The sequence below is a fragment of the Uloborus diversus genome, chromosome 5 (genome assembly GCF_026930045.1).
Source record: "Uloborus diversus isolate 005 chromosome 5, Udiv.v.3.1, whole genome shotgun sequence".
Classification (NCBI taxonomy): domain Eukaryota; kingdom Metazoa; phylum Arthropoda; class Arachnida; order Araneae; family Uloboridae; genus Uloborus; species Uloborus diversus.
Window position 1 is genome coordinate 113088808 of NC_072735.1, and position 16257 is coordinate 113105064.

General features: G+C 32.9%; 1 protein-coding gene across 1 annotated transcript in view; it reads left to right on the forward strand.

Annotated features, from left to right (window-relative positions):
- LOC129222268 (40S ribosomal protein S25-like) overlaps positions 1-16257 on the forward strand; it is a 38994-nt gene that overhangs the window by 6238 nt on the left and 16499 nt on the right. Inside the window, exon 2 of the mRNA XM_054856748.1 lies at positions 14180-14269. Coding sequence (XP_054712723.1) covers positions 14180-14269 — 90 coding nt within the window. The remainder of the gene's footprint in view (positions 1-14179; positions 14270-16257) is intronic.

The following is a 16257-nucleotide window of genomic DNA, read 5'->3' on the forward strand; positions in this document are numbered from 1 at the left end:
TTGAATCACATTAAAATTGCCAACAATGGAAAAATGACATTAAAATAGGAGTAAAAAGGTCATGTGATGCACACTTCAGCTTGTTTCATTTTCATAAAATGAATGATGGTTATAAAAATTTAAAATTTTTTTTTTTTCTTTTTGAAACATTCCAGTATTGGCTATGCTAAAAATGACTTTATAAAGTTATGACTTTTAAATATGCATTTGAGATTTCAGTCCTTTTTCAAAGAGGAGGAGTGGCAATTGGAAATAGCTGATCTTTTAAAGCATTTGTAATCAGTGTAATCAAATATTTAGTTTATATTAACTTAAATATTGATTAAAATTATTGGTATTTTTTAAAGCATTATTTTATGCATAAAGGAGGTTATTTACATTAGAAATATGTTGTATTGGTATATAATAACGTAGGTCGACATTCATTGACCCAGTTTAGTTCTCTAAAAAAAACTGGGAAGCCTGGAAATGTCAGGGAATTTCATTCTTGAACTTTTGTGGCAGCCCTGTTCTATCTACAAACCTTTTCCTTTCAAAAAATGAAAATATAGATGGCATCAGAGGTTTAAATTCAAGTTTGTGCTCTAAATGTGCCATACAAAATCAAATTTCATTAAATATTGTTTATTTACTAATTAAGTTTTTAATTTAGTCTATGTAAACTTTTATGATTAAAAATGTTTTCCTCTGTGGAACACAGGCTTTTTTTGATAATTTCTTACTAAAAATTTCGATCTTGTTTCATTCAACAAAGATGATATTTTTCCAGCTTTTGTTAGAATTCTGGCTTTTTCTGTTGGCTTTTAAAGTCTTTCCTCCTTTTTTTTTTTTGCCTCTCTCAGGCCTCACAGCGCTCTTATTTTTCTCAAAAATCAGAACAGATTCAGATTTTTCTTAATTTTTGATTGCCGTTTTCTTATTTCTATTTTCCCCTCAAATCGCTATCCTCCGCGATATCTGCCAAAAATGTTTTAGAATCATGCCAACGACGTCAAACAGGTGCTGCACCAAAAGTAACATGCCTCGTTTGACATTTCAATCTTTTTGCATCGTGCAAATATTTCAATTATTTTTAATGTTGAATGGTTTTTTGCTATATGCCACCTTATATTTGCTTATTTTATTCAACACTTCAATAATATTTTTATTTTATTTATTTAAGAAAAAATGCAAAAGTCAATCAGAAAATATCTTGTCAATCAAAAAATGGGGTTTAAAATCACTGTCTTGAATTTTATTAACTTGGCATGGTTACTTTTTTTTATGTCTTTAAGAAAGTAAAAAATATTCATGGTAAATCTCAAATGGTTTAGGCTTTACAGTCTGTTAAAATGTTTGGAATTTCGTTATTAAATGGGGCAGCTGCAAGTTGTTCTTTTGATCCCAAAATGGTATTAGGAAGTTTTTAAAACCAAATTTCGGGTCCTAATGCAAGGAAAAAGATAACCAATCATTTATATATGTATATATATATATTCATTTATATATACAGTGAAACCTCCCTTAATGGACACTCCCGAATAACGGACACCTCTAATTAACGGACATTTTTGCAAGTCCCAGTCCCTCAATATAGGCCATTCCATGTAATTCACTCTGAATAACGGACAGTTATTTCACAAAAAATTTCCCTTGCGATCGTAGCACTTCCGTTTTTTTTTCTTTTCACAGAATATCTTAGTAATTGCTTGCTTTACAAAACTTTTCATATCCCCCCTCCCCCCCCGTCATTTCCTTATCACTGTTTCTTGGAATTAAAAGGGTGGTAATGGGCAGAGGCAGCTATTGGGGCTTAAAAGTTGGGGGCAGAAAAAAAGAACTAAAAGGCATGGTACTTTTTGCGGGCAGCAAAAAATGAAAAAAAATAAAAGTCATAATTTTGTAACGGTTAGTTTTGAGAGCATTGAAGCAGAGGGTGAAAACTGATGTCAGTCTAACAATTAACGTACGTTTTTCTTAAGATTTTTATGAATTTTGTACACAATAACTATTCAAAAGTTAAGATAAAAAAGAGGAAACTGGGCGCTTTTTCTAACTGGGACTTTCAGGAGATGCAATTGAGCAGACCGGCGCCGGTAGTAGTTGGCGTGGTTTCGTTGGGTTGTTTAGTTTTTAGATATGAAAAAGATTTGCCCGTATTCAAGGTCATATTGCCAACTATCAATCATGCACTAGTGATAATCGAGATAAAATAAATAAATTAACCATAAAAAGTGTGTGGGAGGGAGGGGGGTTGCTCCGGCGAATCGGCGCCGTTGGTAATGCAAAAAAGTCAAACTGTTTTAACTGATTACTTTAATCGATTAAATGCTTTTTAAGACAAGTGTGTGTTGTCAGTATACCTTTATTAAGAAAAAACAGATTAATTACACTTGACGTAAAATGTAGTCAACCTTTCGCAATTGTTTTGGTTGTGTTCTACAAAGGGAACAACAGCCCATTTTGAAAAAGGTAAATAAAGTAGTTCCTCCTTATAGCGGAGGAACTGATGTGATATACCCCGCCTTGGTGACTTTTTCCTGTTGGCGCCAAGAAAGCGTCGCCAAGAAAACGATGTATGACGACATATGTCATACATCGTTCTTAGCGATGCTTTTTTAGCGCCAACAGGAAAAAAATCAGATAAAAAAACATGATCAAAGCACTTCAGAACACAATATATATAAAAACAACATAAAAGCACAACAAAAAACATCACGAATATATGCTTCAAAAATGTACAGGGCCGGGGTTTTTTGTAAACATATTAAAATACAATGAAATAAATTATTGTATTAATTACAAGTCGAAATTAATGCATTAATTTTTTTTTCATCATTTCTCCGGGATACGAGCCCTCGGTCTCGCCGAGGTCTCATTACGAAAGTACTATGAGACCTCTGGCTCGCCAGGACCTCGCTCCACTCGGTCCGTTATCCCTCCGACTGTTAATATACATTACAGTCGGAGTATGGTCACAGTTATGTATATTTTCATGGAGACACCCAAGGGTGGCTCCTTCCGTTCAGTGTACAATAATGACACAGTTTTAAGTGTGAAATATGCACCATTATTGTGCAGATTTATTAATAAAATTCAGCATTTTTAAGAGTACAACCGAAAGAACTTTCAATTGTTAACATAAAATTCAGTACCTAAAGGAGGCACGTTAATAGAATGTCTAAATAATTCGTGGCATCGATAAGAATTAACTTTTAGAACAAATTGACCGTACTATTTCTGTAAAATTAATTTACATGTACAGTAAAAATAAAGTTAAAAACTACAAGAACCCCTCAAGGATTTGTAAAAACAAAGAATTTTGGAAGTGAGAGGTTTTTTTTTTGAATTCTAAAATAAAGAACTTACCTTTTTATATGGTATAAATATTCACACTCAGTCTAAAACAATACATCATATGACAATGGCACGTTACAGATATACACCACGTTGGAGTTAACTTTTAATTAACCTTCAAGTTTGAAGAAACTGGCATTTTCTAATGTTTTCACTTCAAAACACAACTACTGAATTTAAACTAATACAAAATAAACATTCCTGTAAGGTATATTGCACGAAACAACACCACGTATCTCTCCTGCGTGAAACCCAAATAACCCAAGTAAACAAGTTTGAACAGATCTGTAAGATTGCCTTCGGGTTGCTAAACACAAATTAGTTTGGCCAGGGATGCCATGCATAAAAAATTATCGCCTCATTGGCGAGAAAAATATTTTAATTTTGTGCAAAAAAAGCAAATGTCGCCAAATGGGGGGTATATCACATCTGTACCTAAGAAGCAAACAGTATAACTTATTCTAGAGTTTGTGTGCACTTGCACACAAAATAACAATTCTTCAGAGTATGCTGGGTGATGCAGCCAAGATTAACTTCAAACTCCCTCCACCCTTTATTCAAGGACTCCGGTTAGAAATTGTTCTTTCTCAAAATTTAGATTTATTTAGGAATAAACACTCTTGTAAGAAATGATGCAAGGCAGTGAATTGTACAAAATTATTACATATAGGTGATTAATAAATATGTATTACCTTTAAAACTGGTAAATTAGCCTTTTTTGTTGATTTTTTGAATATCACAGCTTCTACGTTCCATTTTGACGCAGTTTTGGATATCATCCCTTTTGCAAATTTTTTTTTTTTTTTTTTTGGATTTCCTCCTTTTTTTCTCTCTGACCACTTATCTCTGATTCAAATAGTTCCTTTGTAACAAAAGAAAGCATCATATAAATATAGTGATGTAAAATACCCGGGTATTTATTTTTAAGGGCAAATCCCCAGGGTATATACCCGGGTAAATACCCAAAATGGGTATTTACCCGGGTATTTATTTCAAAAATTTATATTCAACAAAAATACTTTTCTGTATGTATTCCAATAACCAACCATTTTCAAAACAATAAATTTTTGCCCAAAAATTGTATTTTGATCAAATATTTAAAGAATAACTGTGTGAAACAATTTAGCAATCTAATATGATATTCACATTAAATGTGTTGGATATGCCTAATCAATGTTGATAGCCAAATTTCAGACATAAAAAGCCATTCTATAAAAAGTAAAAAGCTTAACTGGCTACAAAAAAAAGCAAACATCAATTTTTTAAGGTCTTAGTCTTTTATAACCCAGTAATATGTCCCTGCATGACTTCAAAATGTAACGAAATGTCGCTCAATTTATTATTACTATTTATTTATCTATATCTAATCTTATATATATAATTGCAACTAAAAAAAAAATTAAACATTTAAAAAAAGGAGGGAGGAATAAAAAAAATATAAACAAAGCCAAAGAAAAAGAAAAGCTGCTTTGAGATTGAACTCATCAAGCATTGGAAATCTCAAAGTATTAAGTACCAGAACTACAAAGCACTACAAATCCAAAAAATGCATTCTTTGAAGTGGCAGCCAAATTTTGAAAAGATAAAAAATGGGGAGGGAACGCAATGAATATATACAAATGCCTGGTGTGGAAATAATCATTTACCACCGGCAAAGACAAATTCCCGAAAATTATATCAATTCTCTTTTAAATTATCCTCTCATCCTATTTAAGTTTTAGAATAGTTCATTCTAAATTCTGACAGTTTTTTTGATAAGAACCTTTAATTATAAACAAAATTATGCATTATAAAAAATTATAATACATACATTTTTATATTTTTAATCTTTCATTTTGCGGTTTATGTTTTAAAAAGAAAAACATCACCTTTTGATACCACCTTTTTTTTTTGCGAAATACTCAATTACTAGGGGATTTATTTACCCTGCCTTCGGATAAATACCCAAAAAAATATTTACCTTCCCACCCTACATCACTAATTGCATGTATTAAAAATAGTTTGAATCATGAAGTACTGGGGAGCAAGTGCAAATGAGCAAGGCAACAAAAAACAGTATTTTAATTTATTTTATTTATTTATTTATTTATTTTTTTTGCTTATTAATGTGAAAACTGTTTCTATATTTGCGGCGTTATCACTTAAACAGCAATAAAATAAATAACATCATAGTCTTAATAACTTCCTAGTATATTCTTCCAAACATCCCTCATGGTTCCTTTTTTTCATTTTTTATATGATTAACCTAGATTGTGATTTCGAAATCCTGAAGTTCATCATTGAATTGCTTATACTTCTCCAATTATGACATTGAAAAGAAAGATCCTTTGATTCACACGATATGTTTCTTTCATAATTTCATCTAGTCTTTCAATAAAAAATATTATAAGCTGTATAATACATATGGGCAATTCCATGAAAAGTGAAACCAGTAGGTCAAAATTTCATATTGCAGTTATTTTGCTATATTATACATCATTGTAAAGCTTGCAATGTGTATTTTCAGAATATTGCATTGCTTTTTTAATAAAAATTAAATAATAATTTTTTTTCCTAGTTGGAAGTATGATAGTCGGGTCTTCAAAACAATCAGAAAAAAATACCCCATTTTCAAACGCTTATTTCTAATAGCAAAATAAAAATAAACAAAATTAATTGCAGTACAGCTTAAATTATTAACATAATACTATAATAACATGCATTTATTTTTATTTTTTTACAAAATGAAATTATGCAATTAAAATTTTTAAAAAATGAAGTTCAATGTTACGTCCGTAACAAAAATTTAGCAAAAGTTGTTGTTGCTTCCTAAAAAATCAAAATTAAAAGAAATCCTTTTTTGTCCTTTTAGCAATTCATCAGAGTAATTGTTTACCATAGTTTATAACATTAGAATTTCTTTAGTTTTTAAAAAAATGGCGTTACAGACGTAACATTTTTTGTTACGGACGTAACAAAAAGCAGTACGTTACGTCCGTAACACATGTATATTTTCAATTAAAAAGAAAAAAATACAGGATAGGCAATGAAAATATAGGGTATGACATGTAATATGATATAACAAAACTTCTGACACTGTAATTTTCAAAATTTTATAAATATTAGTGGATATTTAATTTCATTTTTTAAAATTATTGAAATACACATCATCGCCTCAGAGCAACATTAAGACATCTAATCCTAGGAATATGACAAGATATCCTACTGTTGCTCTGAGGTGTTCCTCTCAATGTAAGATTTTTTTTGTCCTCCAAATCCTAATTCAATTGGTGTTAATAATTCTAGATTAGCAATTAGTGCTTAATAACATGCATTAAAATATTCTAGAGGGTTCCTTAATTTCTTAAACTTTGCTTCATCAATGCACTATGACACAAAAAAAAATAGTGTTCTCCCAGTAGATTTTTGTGAAAATTCCTTGATCATTTAACACGATGAAATCCAAAGCATTTTGTGCGTAATTTTTATCAATAAAGTTTTTTTTTTTTTTAATTTATATTACAGATATTAATTATAGTTTTTCTCTTCAAACTTCTATCATTCGGAAAGCATAGCCAAATTGATATTACTTCTTATTTAAAAACTAACTTAGAGATAAGAATTTGTCCTGTTTAATAGTTTAAACCTAAGTTACTGAGTTACTTTTTATTGTTATTTACTCTCCACAAAAAAATAATATTTAGATTACTGTTTCATTAATGCGTTGAATATTTTCTAGTTTTAAAACTTAAATTAAAAAGCATAATTAGATTAGAGTTAAAAATACTAAATATTAAACTAGCTACATCTGATCTTCAGATGAAGCAAATTTAGTTTTGAAGCAAGATTTAGATTACTTAGGCAAATGTTGGCCAAAATGTATTTTTCCGATGTCAGTTTCGACAGTTTTTTTTCCACCTTTGGCAAAAACGTGCCAATTCTATTAAAAAGCGATCGAAATCAAAGGCAACCGTTAAACTTTAAAAGAAATTTGGCAGTTAATATATTTGTTGAGAGATAGAGAAAATCATCGAAAATTCTTAAACTGTAAAAGTTCTTCCTTGTAGAAGACACCCCCCCCCCCCCCCCGCTCTCCCTCCATGTTCATGTTAAAAATTTGAAAAATTTATTTGTAACTGAATAATTCCACTTTTGTTTTGCTTAATTTCCCCTTGGATAATTTCACTTTTTATGACTCACCAATTTATATTTTATATTTATTTACATGGTGGTATATGGACGGGGGCTGCTCCCTACCTCCCCAAATCTTTAAAAACTATTAAAGTGTAACTTAAATGGTCAAAATAATGTATTAATCTAGACCAATGCACTCTCTTAACAAAAATTATTAGTATACATAAGCTTTTACTTGCTTTGTGCAATTAGTATATCAGACATGTTACGTCCGTAACACTTTTTTGTTACGTCCGTAACAAATATATAAATTTCTATCATAAATTTTACAAACAGTATCCATGAAAACTTTATGGTTTTAGAAAGCTTCAAAAATCTCTAGAACAAGTATTTCAAAGAAAATTTTAGAAATCTATGAATAATTCACAGGAATATTGGCAATTGTATGACAATGTATACATTTTGCTGTTTTCTGAGTTACGTCCGTAACAGGCAGTTTTTAATTTTTGTTACTTTTTCTAATAAAGCAATCTGCACCCAAATTTTTGATAGCATTAATAACACCCAACTATACAGCAGAAAAGAAAATTGTAGCTTTTTATGAAACCAAATTGAAATTATGAGTGTTTAAAGTCTGTGATTGTTACGTCCGTAACGGTGGAATTGCCCATATGTGTGTATCAGTTTTACTAATTATTTCATATTTAGATTAAAAAAAAAAAAAATCCCATTCACTTTTTGCATTTTTTTGTAAAATACCCAGTTTTTGGGTATTTACCCAAAAAATATTTACCTACCCGCTGGGTATTTACCCGATCCACATCACTATATAAATACAATAAAAATCACAATAAACCTTTCAAGTATTTTTTTCAAAAATCATGCAAAGCACCATGAATCCCAATGCATGCAGTCGAAATCATGGGTGCAAGACCTTCCGTCTCAGGACGGATTTCCGTCTAGGACAAAATTTCTGAGACGGAGGTCAGGACGGAAATAAATTCGCTGACTTTCTTTAAGTTTTTACTTAAAAAAGAAAATTTGAGTGTTTGAAAAATATGCTTTAATATATTACTGGACCGTTCATAACCAGGAATTTACATCGACATTCTCTCGGTTTTCCGCCATGGGCTTGTTTTGTTTGCAACGTGCTTTTGGAGGAGTGACTTTTCGACTCGCGCCGTTTGTCTTTTTTTAGGTATAGCTGTGTTATTTCAAACTCACTGCATTGCAGACCGAGGAGTTGCTCGCTATTCTTCCTGATTTTTCAAAATAATCGGCTCTAATTGAAAACTTAGCCTTTTCTTATGCTATTTTCGATCATCTTTTCGTTTTTTTTTTTCATTTGCACGTGTTTTTTTTTGCAAACTTTACACGCATTTTTGAAAGCTATGTACGCTCTTAAAATGTTTTAAGAGTTGAATCTGAACCACCGAATGAGAGTGATTGCTGACTAGATGAAATGTTTTCGCCACAGCAAAGGGCATCCGCATACCAGGTAAAACGGAAACTCAGGGATTTTTTATACTTTAATGAAATTGGGAATTTTGGAAATAATCGAGGAAAAATTTCAAGCTGGTTGGAAACACCGATGGGTAACCGTTCCTGCATTTTTGACAAAGACTTGAGGAATCACTAAATTCCAATGTCATTGAATCTAATACTCGCTAGAATAGACATATGGGGAGGGGGAGAGAAAGGAAAGGAGAAAAATAAAGGCAGCACGAGTTTGTGAAAAAAACGCTGCTCTTGCAAAGAGGGTAAGTCCGCAAATTGACTCACAATACTGAGATCTTAAAACGTTTATATTTTGGACAATCTGAGAGGGGGGGGGGGCTACTCAAGGACTCCAGCATAAAATATCGAAAATGAATTGAAAACCATTTTTGATGCTCGGAGTGGTTCGATATTTCTCCTCTGCAAAACTCTTAAAAATTTAAAAGTCAAGACGTTTTAGGCTCTCTTTAATGATGTAAAAGTGGGGAGGGGGAAGTTAAAAAAAAAAAAAAAAATCAAACTGGAGTCTTAAAAACACTAATTTAGGCAATCTTCGGTGAATGTATGATAAAAGGTTTTGGTGTTCTAACATGAAAATGTTTTGTAACTGATGTATTAAAACTACTTGAGGCTATACTTAAATGACTTAAGTGAATCGGCATTTGGGACCCTCTCCCGGAAAGTGTTTGTAATTGAAGTCTTAGAACTTTTAGGCTGTCTTCGGCAATGTCAAGAGGGAGGGAGGGGGCTCTCTTTGGGCGAAATTCCGAAAGTGGAGTCTTAAAAGCGCAACTTTAGGCCGTCTTTGGGTTCGGGGTTCCTCTTCCCCAAAAAATATTCAAAGCTGAAATATTCGAAACTCAGCTTTAGGTAATCTTAGGAAGACTGAAGAAGAGGGAATTGGAAGTCTTTATCTCAATAAATTTATAATTTAAATTCTTAAATCTTCGGTGATGCAAAGTGGAAACCGCAAATTGAAGTCAAATTTAGTGAACTTAGGGGAAGGAGTTCGGGGGGGGGGGTCTCTCTCCTTGAAAATTTCTCCGTGCTGAAGTATTGAAATGTTATTTTGGCTATTTTTGAGTGAGTTAAGAGTTAGGGAATTCAGGGGCCTTTCTCGAAACATTTTCGAAATTGAGATCTTAAAACTTTGGGTTGTCTATGGCGATGTGTGGAGGGGAGTTGCTTTCTCAATAGAAAAATAAATTTTAAACAAAAACTTACACTGCGTTTAGTAACACAATAAAAGGGGGGGGGGGGATTCCGCACTCCAGCCCGAAATATTTCCATTTCTGAAATTTTTAGAGCTTTGTTTTGGGCTATGTTTGGATGACTTAAGGGGAAGGGTGTTGGAAGATTCTTTCAAAAAGTTTCCGAAATCAAAGTATTAAACTTTTTAGGCGGTCATAAGTCATGTTTATAGGTAAAGGGGGTACTATTCCTACAAAAAAAAAAAAAAAAAATAGGGACTGAAGCCTTAAAAATTGAAATTTAGGACATTTGTAGTGAACTCAGAGCGAAAATATTTTGATGCTCAAATATTTAAAGCGCCACTTTAGGCTATATTTGAGTGTCTTAAGTGGGATGCGATTCGGGGACCCTGCCTGGGGTTAGGATTCAGTTCCCCTATTACTTTTTTTTAATTAATGAATATTGGAAAGGGTACCTTGTTCAAAAAATATATCTACTTCACTTAAGCTTTTTTTTTATTGCTAATTTCACCACCTGCTATCTTATAAAAGAATTCTTTTTCAAATGAAGACTGGGGGGGGGGGGGGATGGTGTAAGTTCATTATCATTAGTCGCCCATACCCTTCCCACACCTTTCCTTCTTTTGTGCTTTGTTGGCGCTACCTTGGGTAGACTTTCCGATCAGAACTGATTTATGTTGCAAAAGTGAAAATCTTATGTCTTAAGCGATTTTATTGCTACAATAAAAATGTTTACGATCGATAAAAAACTAATGGTGGGGAGCTGCGAACGCTTTTACCCCTAACATTATCCAACATCGTCTAAAATTGCATTTTTTGAACTTCAATTTTGAAATATTGTCGAAGGAGGGTTCCTGAACTCCATCCCTTCAATAGTGCATTCAAAAGGGAGTCCAAACTTTATGAAAGATGGAGTACAATTTCGGGGAGAGCCCAGAGCGCCTCCCCCCCTCTTTCCCTAATATTTTTTGAAGGTTGCCCAATATTGTGATTTTCGGACTATCAGTTTGAAATAATTGAGTCCCTGAACCCCTCCTTTCCCGGAACTTTATCAAAATGGCCTACCATAGCGTTTTTTGGACTCAAATTTGGAAAAATGTCTGGGGGCGAGCCCTCAGATCTCCCCCCCCTTATTGCCGGATATTAGGTTTTTTAGAATTATGATGCCAAATTGCTTAAATATTGCAATTTAAAGGATTAAATTTTAAATCAAGCACAGATTCCAAAACTGGCGTTATTAAAATCTACAACATTTATACACAAATTTTTCCTTAAGCCCGCATGCGGGCGGGGGAGGGGGGGGGGGTTGAAAATATTTTCCGTCTTGAACACATCACCATACTTGCACCCATGGTCGAAATACAGTCAAACCTGTCTATAACGATACTCTGGGGACCGAGAAAAAATATCATTGTAGACAGTTTGAACAAACAAATTTCAAATGAAAAAACATAGTTTTATAGTCTTAGAACTTGAAATGAAAGTTTTGCGAAGAAAAAAGGTATAAAACTGTGTGTCAAAGATATTATGAACATCAGTTTATTTGGTAAGAAATGTACAGAATATTTTTAAAAAAAAAGTGTTGATTAATTTTCTTTATACTTTCAATTTAAAATTCGTTTTTGACGTAATTTGCTTAAAACATCGCCTTTCCAAATCACGTAGAATATGTCCTCTAAAAACGAAAAATGATTCAAAACTGACGGAGAAAGAAAACTCCCTCAAGATGTAAACAGCTATACACATTTCAATCGTCGCTTTTTCCCCCTCCTATGACCCCTCAGCTACAAAATGGTAGACTAACATTAGAAATAATCCGTTCTTTTCTTATCTCATATTCCAGGCATTATGGAGTGGTTTTTTAAGACAGAAGAAAAAAATCCAGGTTCTTAAACGAGCTTACTAGAGAGAAAAAGATATTGTTGTAGACTGGTTTTGTCTGAAAATAGTTATCGTTGTACGCAGGTTTAAGATGTATTAATTAAATAGGAAATTCGCGGGGCCCAAACGGAAATATCGTTATGGACAGTATCATTGTACACAGGTTTTACTGTAGCTCAGTCCTAAAAGTAACCTGTAATTTGTAGAAACTATGATTTTTCGTAGCAGTTGGCAGCTCTGCCATAATGGTTACTACACCAAATTTTAAGATAAGATTTTGGAATTTGTAGCACAAAAATAATTAAAATTCTCATAAAATTAAATTTTAGTGAAAATATTCTAGTTTTTCGCACACTAGCATCCTAAGCATGATTTTGCATTATTTTTAAAATTAGTTTACAGTTGAGTTAACATCCAATTATGCTTTGTTTTTGGAAACCATTGGTTGCTTTGAAGCAACTTTTCTACTTCCATTTTGTGAATGTCCAAACATGGCATATACCAGGGTTGGCAAAAACCCGGGTTTTTTTAAAAAAGCCCATGGACCCAGGGTTTTTTTGGGTTTTTTAAATAAAACCCCAAAAAACGCAACTAAAAGTGGGTTTTTTAAAATGAAATGTGGGTTTTTTTTTGTATTTTTTAGTGAAAATGTAGGGTACTTGTAGCTTATTGTAGCATAAGTATATGGACAGAGCGCAAAAATTGTCTTGGGGTAAAAAAAGCTGGAAAACTAGTTAAAATTCAACGTTTTTTGAAGAAAAGTATGAAAGACGACAAAACCCAAGAATTTTGAAGTTTCAGATTTTTTAGTTTCCATGATTACCAACAGTTAAGGCAAAGTTACTTCTCCAGTGATAAAATCTGTTTTTCATTTTTAATTGCTACATTTTTTTTTCTATTTTACTTAATTTAATTTCATTTCGTTAAGCAAAACTACTGTAGAACCTCAAGTAGTTAAAATCCTGTTTTTACTGAATTCCAGCTTAATCAAGACATTTCTTTGAATTTTATGTTGCCTGGTTTTCTATTTCTGTGTGCAGAGTAAGAAATATTAAACTTTTTCGTAATATAATGAAAATACTGTACATCCTATTTTGTTTTCTGTCCGTCCATTTGTAAAACCTATTAATTTCTAAAAAAAATATAACTTGTTAATTCGAGATTTCATTTGTGACGTGTTGGGTTGCAGAAAATAATTCACATGAAAGCCTTTTAGCTAGAGTAGTTTCCTATGTACAATCTACAAATATTGATAAAATCAGAGGTGACAGGACTTAGTCAAGATAATTTGGGTTATTTATTTAACAAGTTAAAGAAAAAAGTTAAGTATATTTATTTAAAATATCCATTGTCTGTGGCAAAGAACAAATAAAATAGAAGTTTGAATTGTAAAAGTATTTAAATTAATTAATTTTTTTAAAACTTCTCAGAAAATTTTAAAAAACCCAAAAGTGGGTTAAATAATGGGTTTTTTTAAATGGGCTTTTTCAAAAAACCCATTGGGTCCAACCCAATTGGGTCCAATCCGGCCAACCCTGGCATATACAGTTCACACAAAGCCGAAATGTTGAAATAGAGTGAAAAAACTCACTTTTCCCCTCTTTAGTGAGTTAAAATTAAGAGAAGTATTTATCCCCAGGGGCTTACTTCCAAAGAGATAAATTGTGTTCTATCCTGTTAAATTTGGTGTATAATTCCAGTTCATACCAATAACTTTTTTCTTGAGAACTAAAGATAGAGGGTGTTGCACTGAAGAGGTTTTCAAGAATATCTGACACTTGTTGCAGCATTGCATAGTTTCTGCTGCTGGGAACGCTCCTACAAAAATCCTAAGCTATACAAACCACTTGTCCTGTGAAGAGCTACCTAATCTTTTCAGGATGTAATTCCTAGAAATTAAACTGGTGATAAATTGCTAGTACTCTCTTTGAAACATGTTTATTTTCTCAGAATTTCAAAATTGAAAGCCTCTTCTCCACAAATTAATGGAATTTCGTAATGTTATTTTCAATTTTCCATCTCTGAAGTACGTCACTTCGAAGTAGAAGCTTTTTGAAAAATCTTTTTGAGCAATCTATGAATGCTTCATTAAATCTTACTTTCTTTCTGCATTTACTAATATTTTTTAACATTTATCCTAGCCGCCTAAACAAGATCAAAAGAAAAAGGATCCAAAAGTAGGAGCAAAGAAGAAAGAAGGTGGGTCATCTGGTGGTAAAGCTAAAAAGAAGGTAAGTTTTTTCTTGAAGTACATCAAACCATAAATTACTTCCTTTCTCAAAACCTTTTAAAAGAAACTTCTTATTCAAACCTCTTGTATGTTTGTACCTTATTCAAACCTCTTGTATGTACCCTCCAATGCTAGAAGTACTTGCAGAATAATTTTGGTAAAATGATTATATGTTGCAGAACATCCTTAAGTGTTCTGCTTTGGGGTTTATCGTTATCTTTTTTTTTTTTTTTTTGTATAAAACTACTCCACAAGCTAATTTTTTTCCTTAAACATTTTAAGGTATTTAAAATAAAAATAAAATTGTAATCACTTTATCAGAGGAATGTGATAGACATTTAGCATTATGGCGGGTTGGGGGGGGGGAGTTGGCTAGGGGTAGATGCAGGCTTAGGCTACTATTTTAGGGGGGGGGGGTCATGTTTGAGATTGACCCCAAAATCAAACGTACGGTTTTAAATACTACGTAACATTCCTGTAAAAGCAGCAAATTAAGGAGGAACTTAGAGCACAAACACCATTATTATCTTACTAATTAATATAAGCAGTAAAAAGTAATATTTCAAATATTTGCTTTTGAAAATAATTGAATTGAAAAGAGAACTGAAATCATTTATATTTTATTCTTAAATTGAATACAATGTGGATATTTGTCAGCTGGTTAGGTTATATTGATGATCCTCCCCTTTTATAGTAATTTGAACTATTTTTAAGTTTTGAGTCAATATCTTGAAATAAAAAAATGGTTGAATATTTTGATTGATTGGTCCTTGAACGGTTATTGATTTTTTTTTTTTAAATGTGAATGTAATGATGAATCTTTGTTGGGACTGAGTTCTGTGATGACCTAATATCCCAACGTGTTCTGAACATTAAAAAGATCCTTGTTTCAGTAGAATCTCATTTCTCCGCCCCTCTTTAATACAGATCAAATTAGCCTTTACATTTTGTTACCTTATAATAAAGTAATTATTTACTAAAAAACAGCTAGGGAAATAAAATATTTCTCAATTTGTGGCATTTTCTATGATGTGGCTAATGTTAAATTAAAGAGTCACTGAGCACCGTCTTAAAATTTGAGTAAGTAGCTAAAACTTTTACAGCATAATATTATTACTTAGGGTCTGTTCACATATCGGCCGTCCGTTCCGTCCATCACATTTTTTCCCTCCCGAAATAAGTTTTCTTTGCTGGTTGCCATGACAGCAAGCCATCTTGGACGGGACCGGTTTCGATCAGAAGAACCTTGATATCTGACGGCCATCAAAAGTAGAACGGCATTTCATTGGTTTCCCCCAAGCAGCGCGCACTTCTCTCTGGCGGGTGAATTCAGTCACGTGATTGATGTACGGCGACCGTATGTGAATGCTACTCTGCTTTTGTCGCAGTCCGTCACGTCAAAAAACGGGATTGACGGGACGGATGGCCGATAAGTGACCTGCCCTTAAGTGTAAAGGGGTTGTCCTGGACTTCAGCTGAAAACAAGTTTTTTGAATGGCCCTGGGGGGGGTAAAATTTTCATGGCATGCTTTTTGGGATATTGCTTTTTTTTAGAAGGGTATGTTGGCTTAGTCTGCGGATTAATTAACGTTGAGCTGCAGACTGCAAGAAAAATAAGAAGTAGGGATGTACTAGTGCTCGTTACGGGTGGGTTGCACAAGCCGCCTAGGACAGTGAGATTGGTAAGGCCACCACAGTCGAATGAAGGGGGAAGGAGGGGGGGCTCAGTAAAGCCAAGCACTGCGACCAGAGGTTTATTGTACTAAACCCTAAACAGAAGTCTTAAAAAGGACCAGTAACCGAAGCAAAGATAAGCAGGCATTTAATGCAGGGCTCCCAAATGGTCCGCTTTTCCCGCCAAAGTCCGTTTTTTTGGGGTTAAGTCTGCTTTAGACCGCTTTTTAACATTTTGGTCCGATTAGTCCGCTTTTAAAAATTTTCCATTACGTTAAAAGATGCTGTACACCCAAACACGCGGCCGCAGCGCCT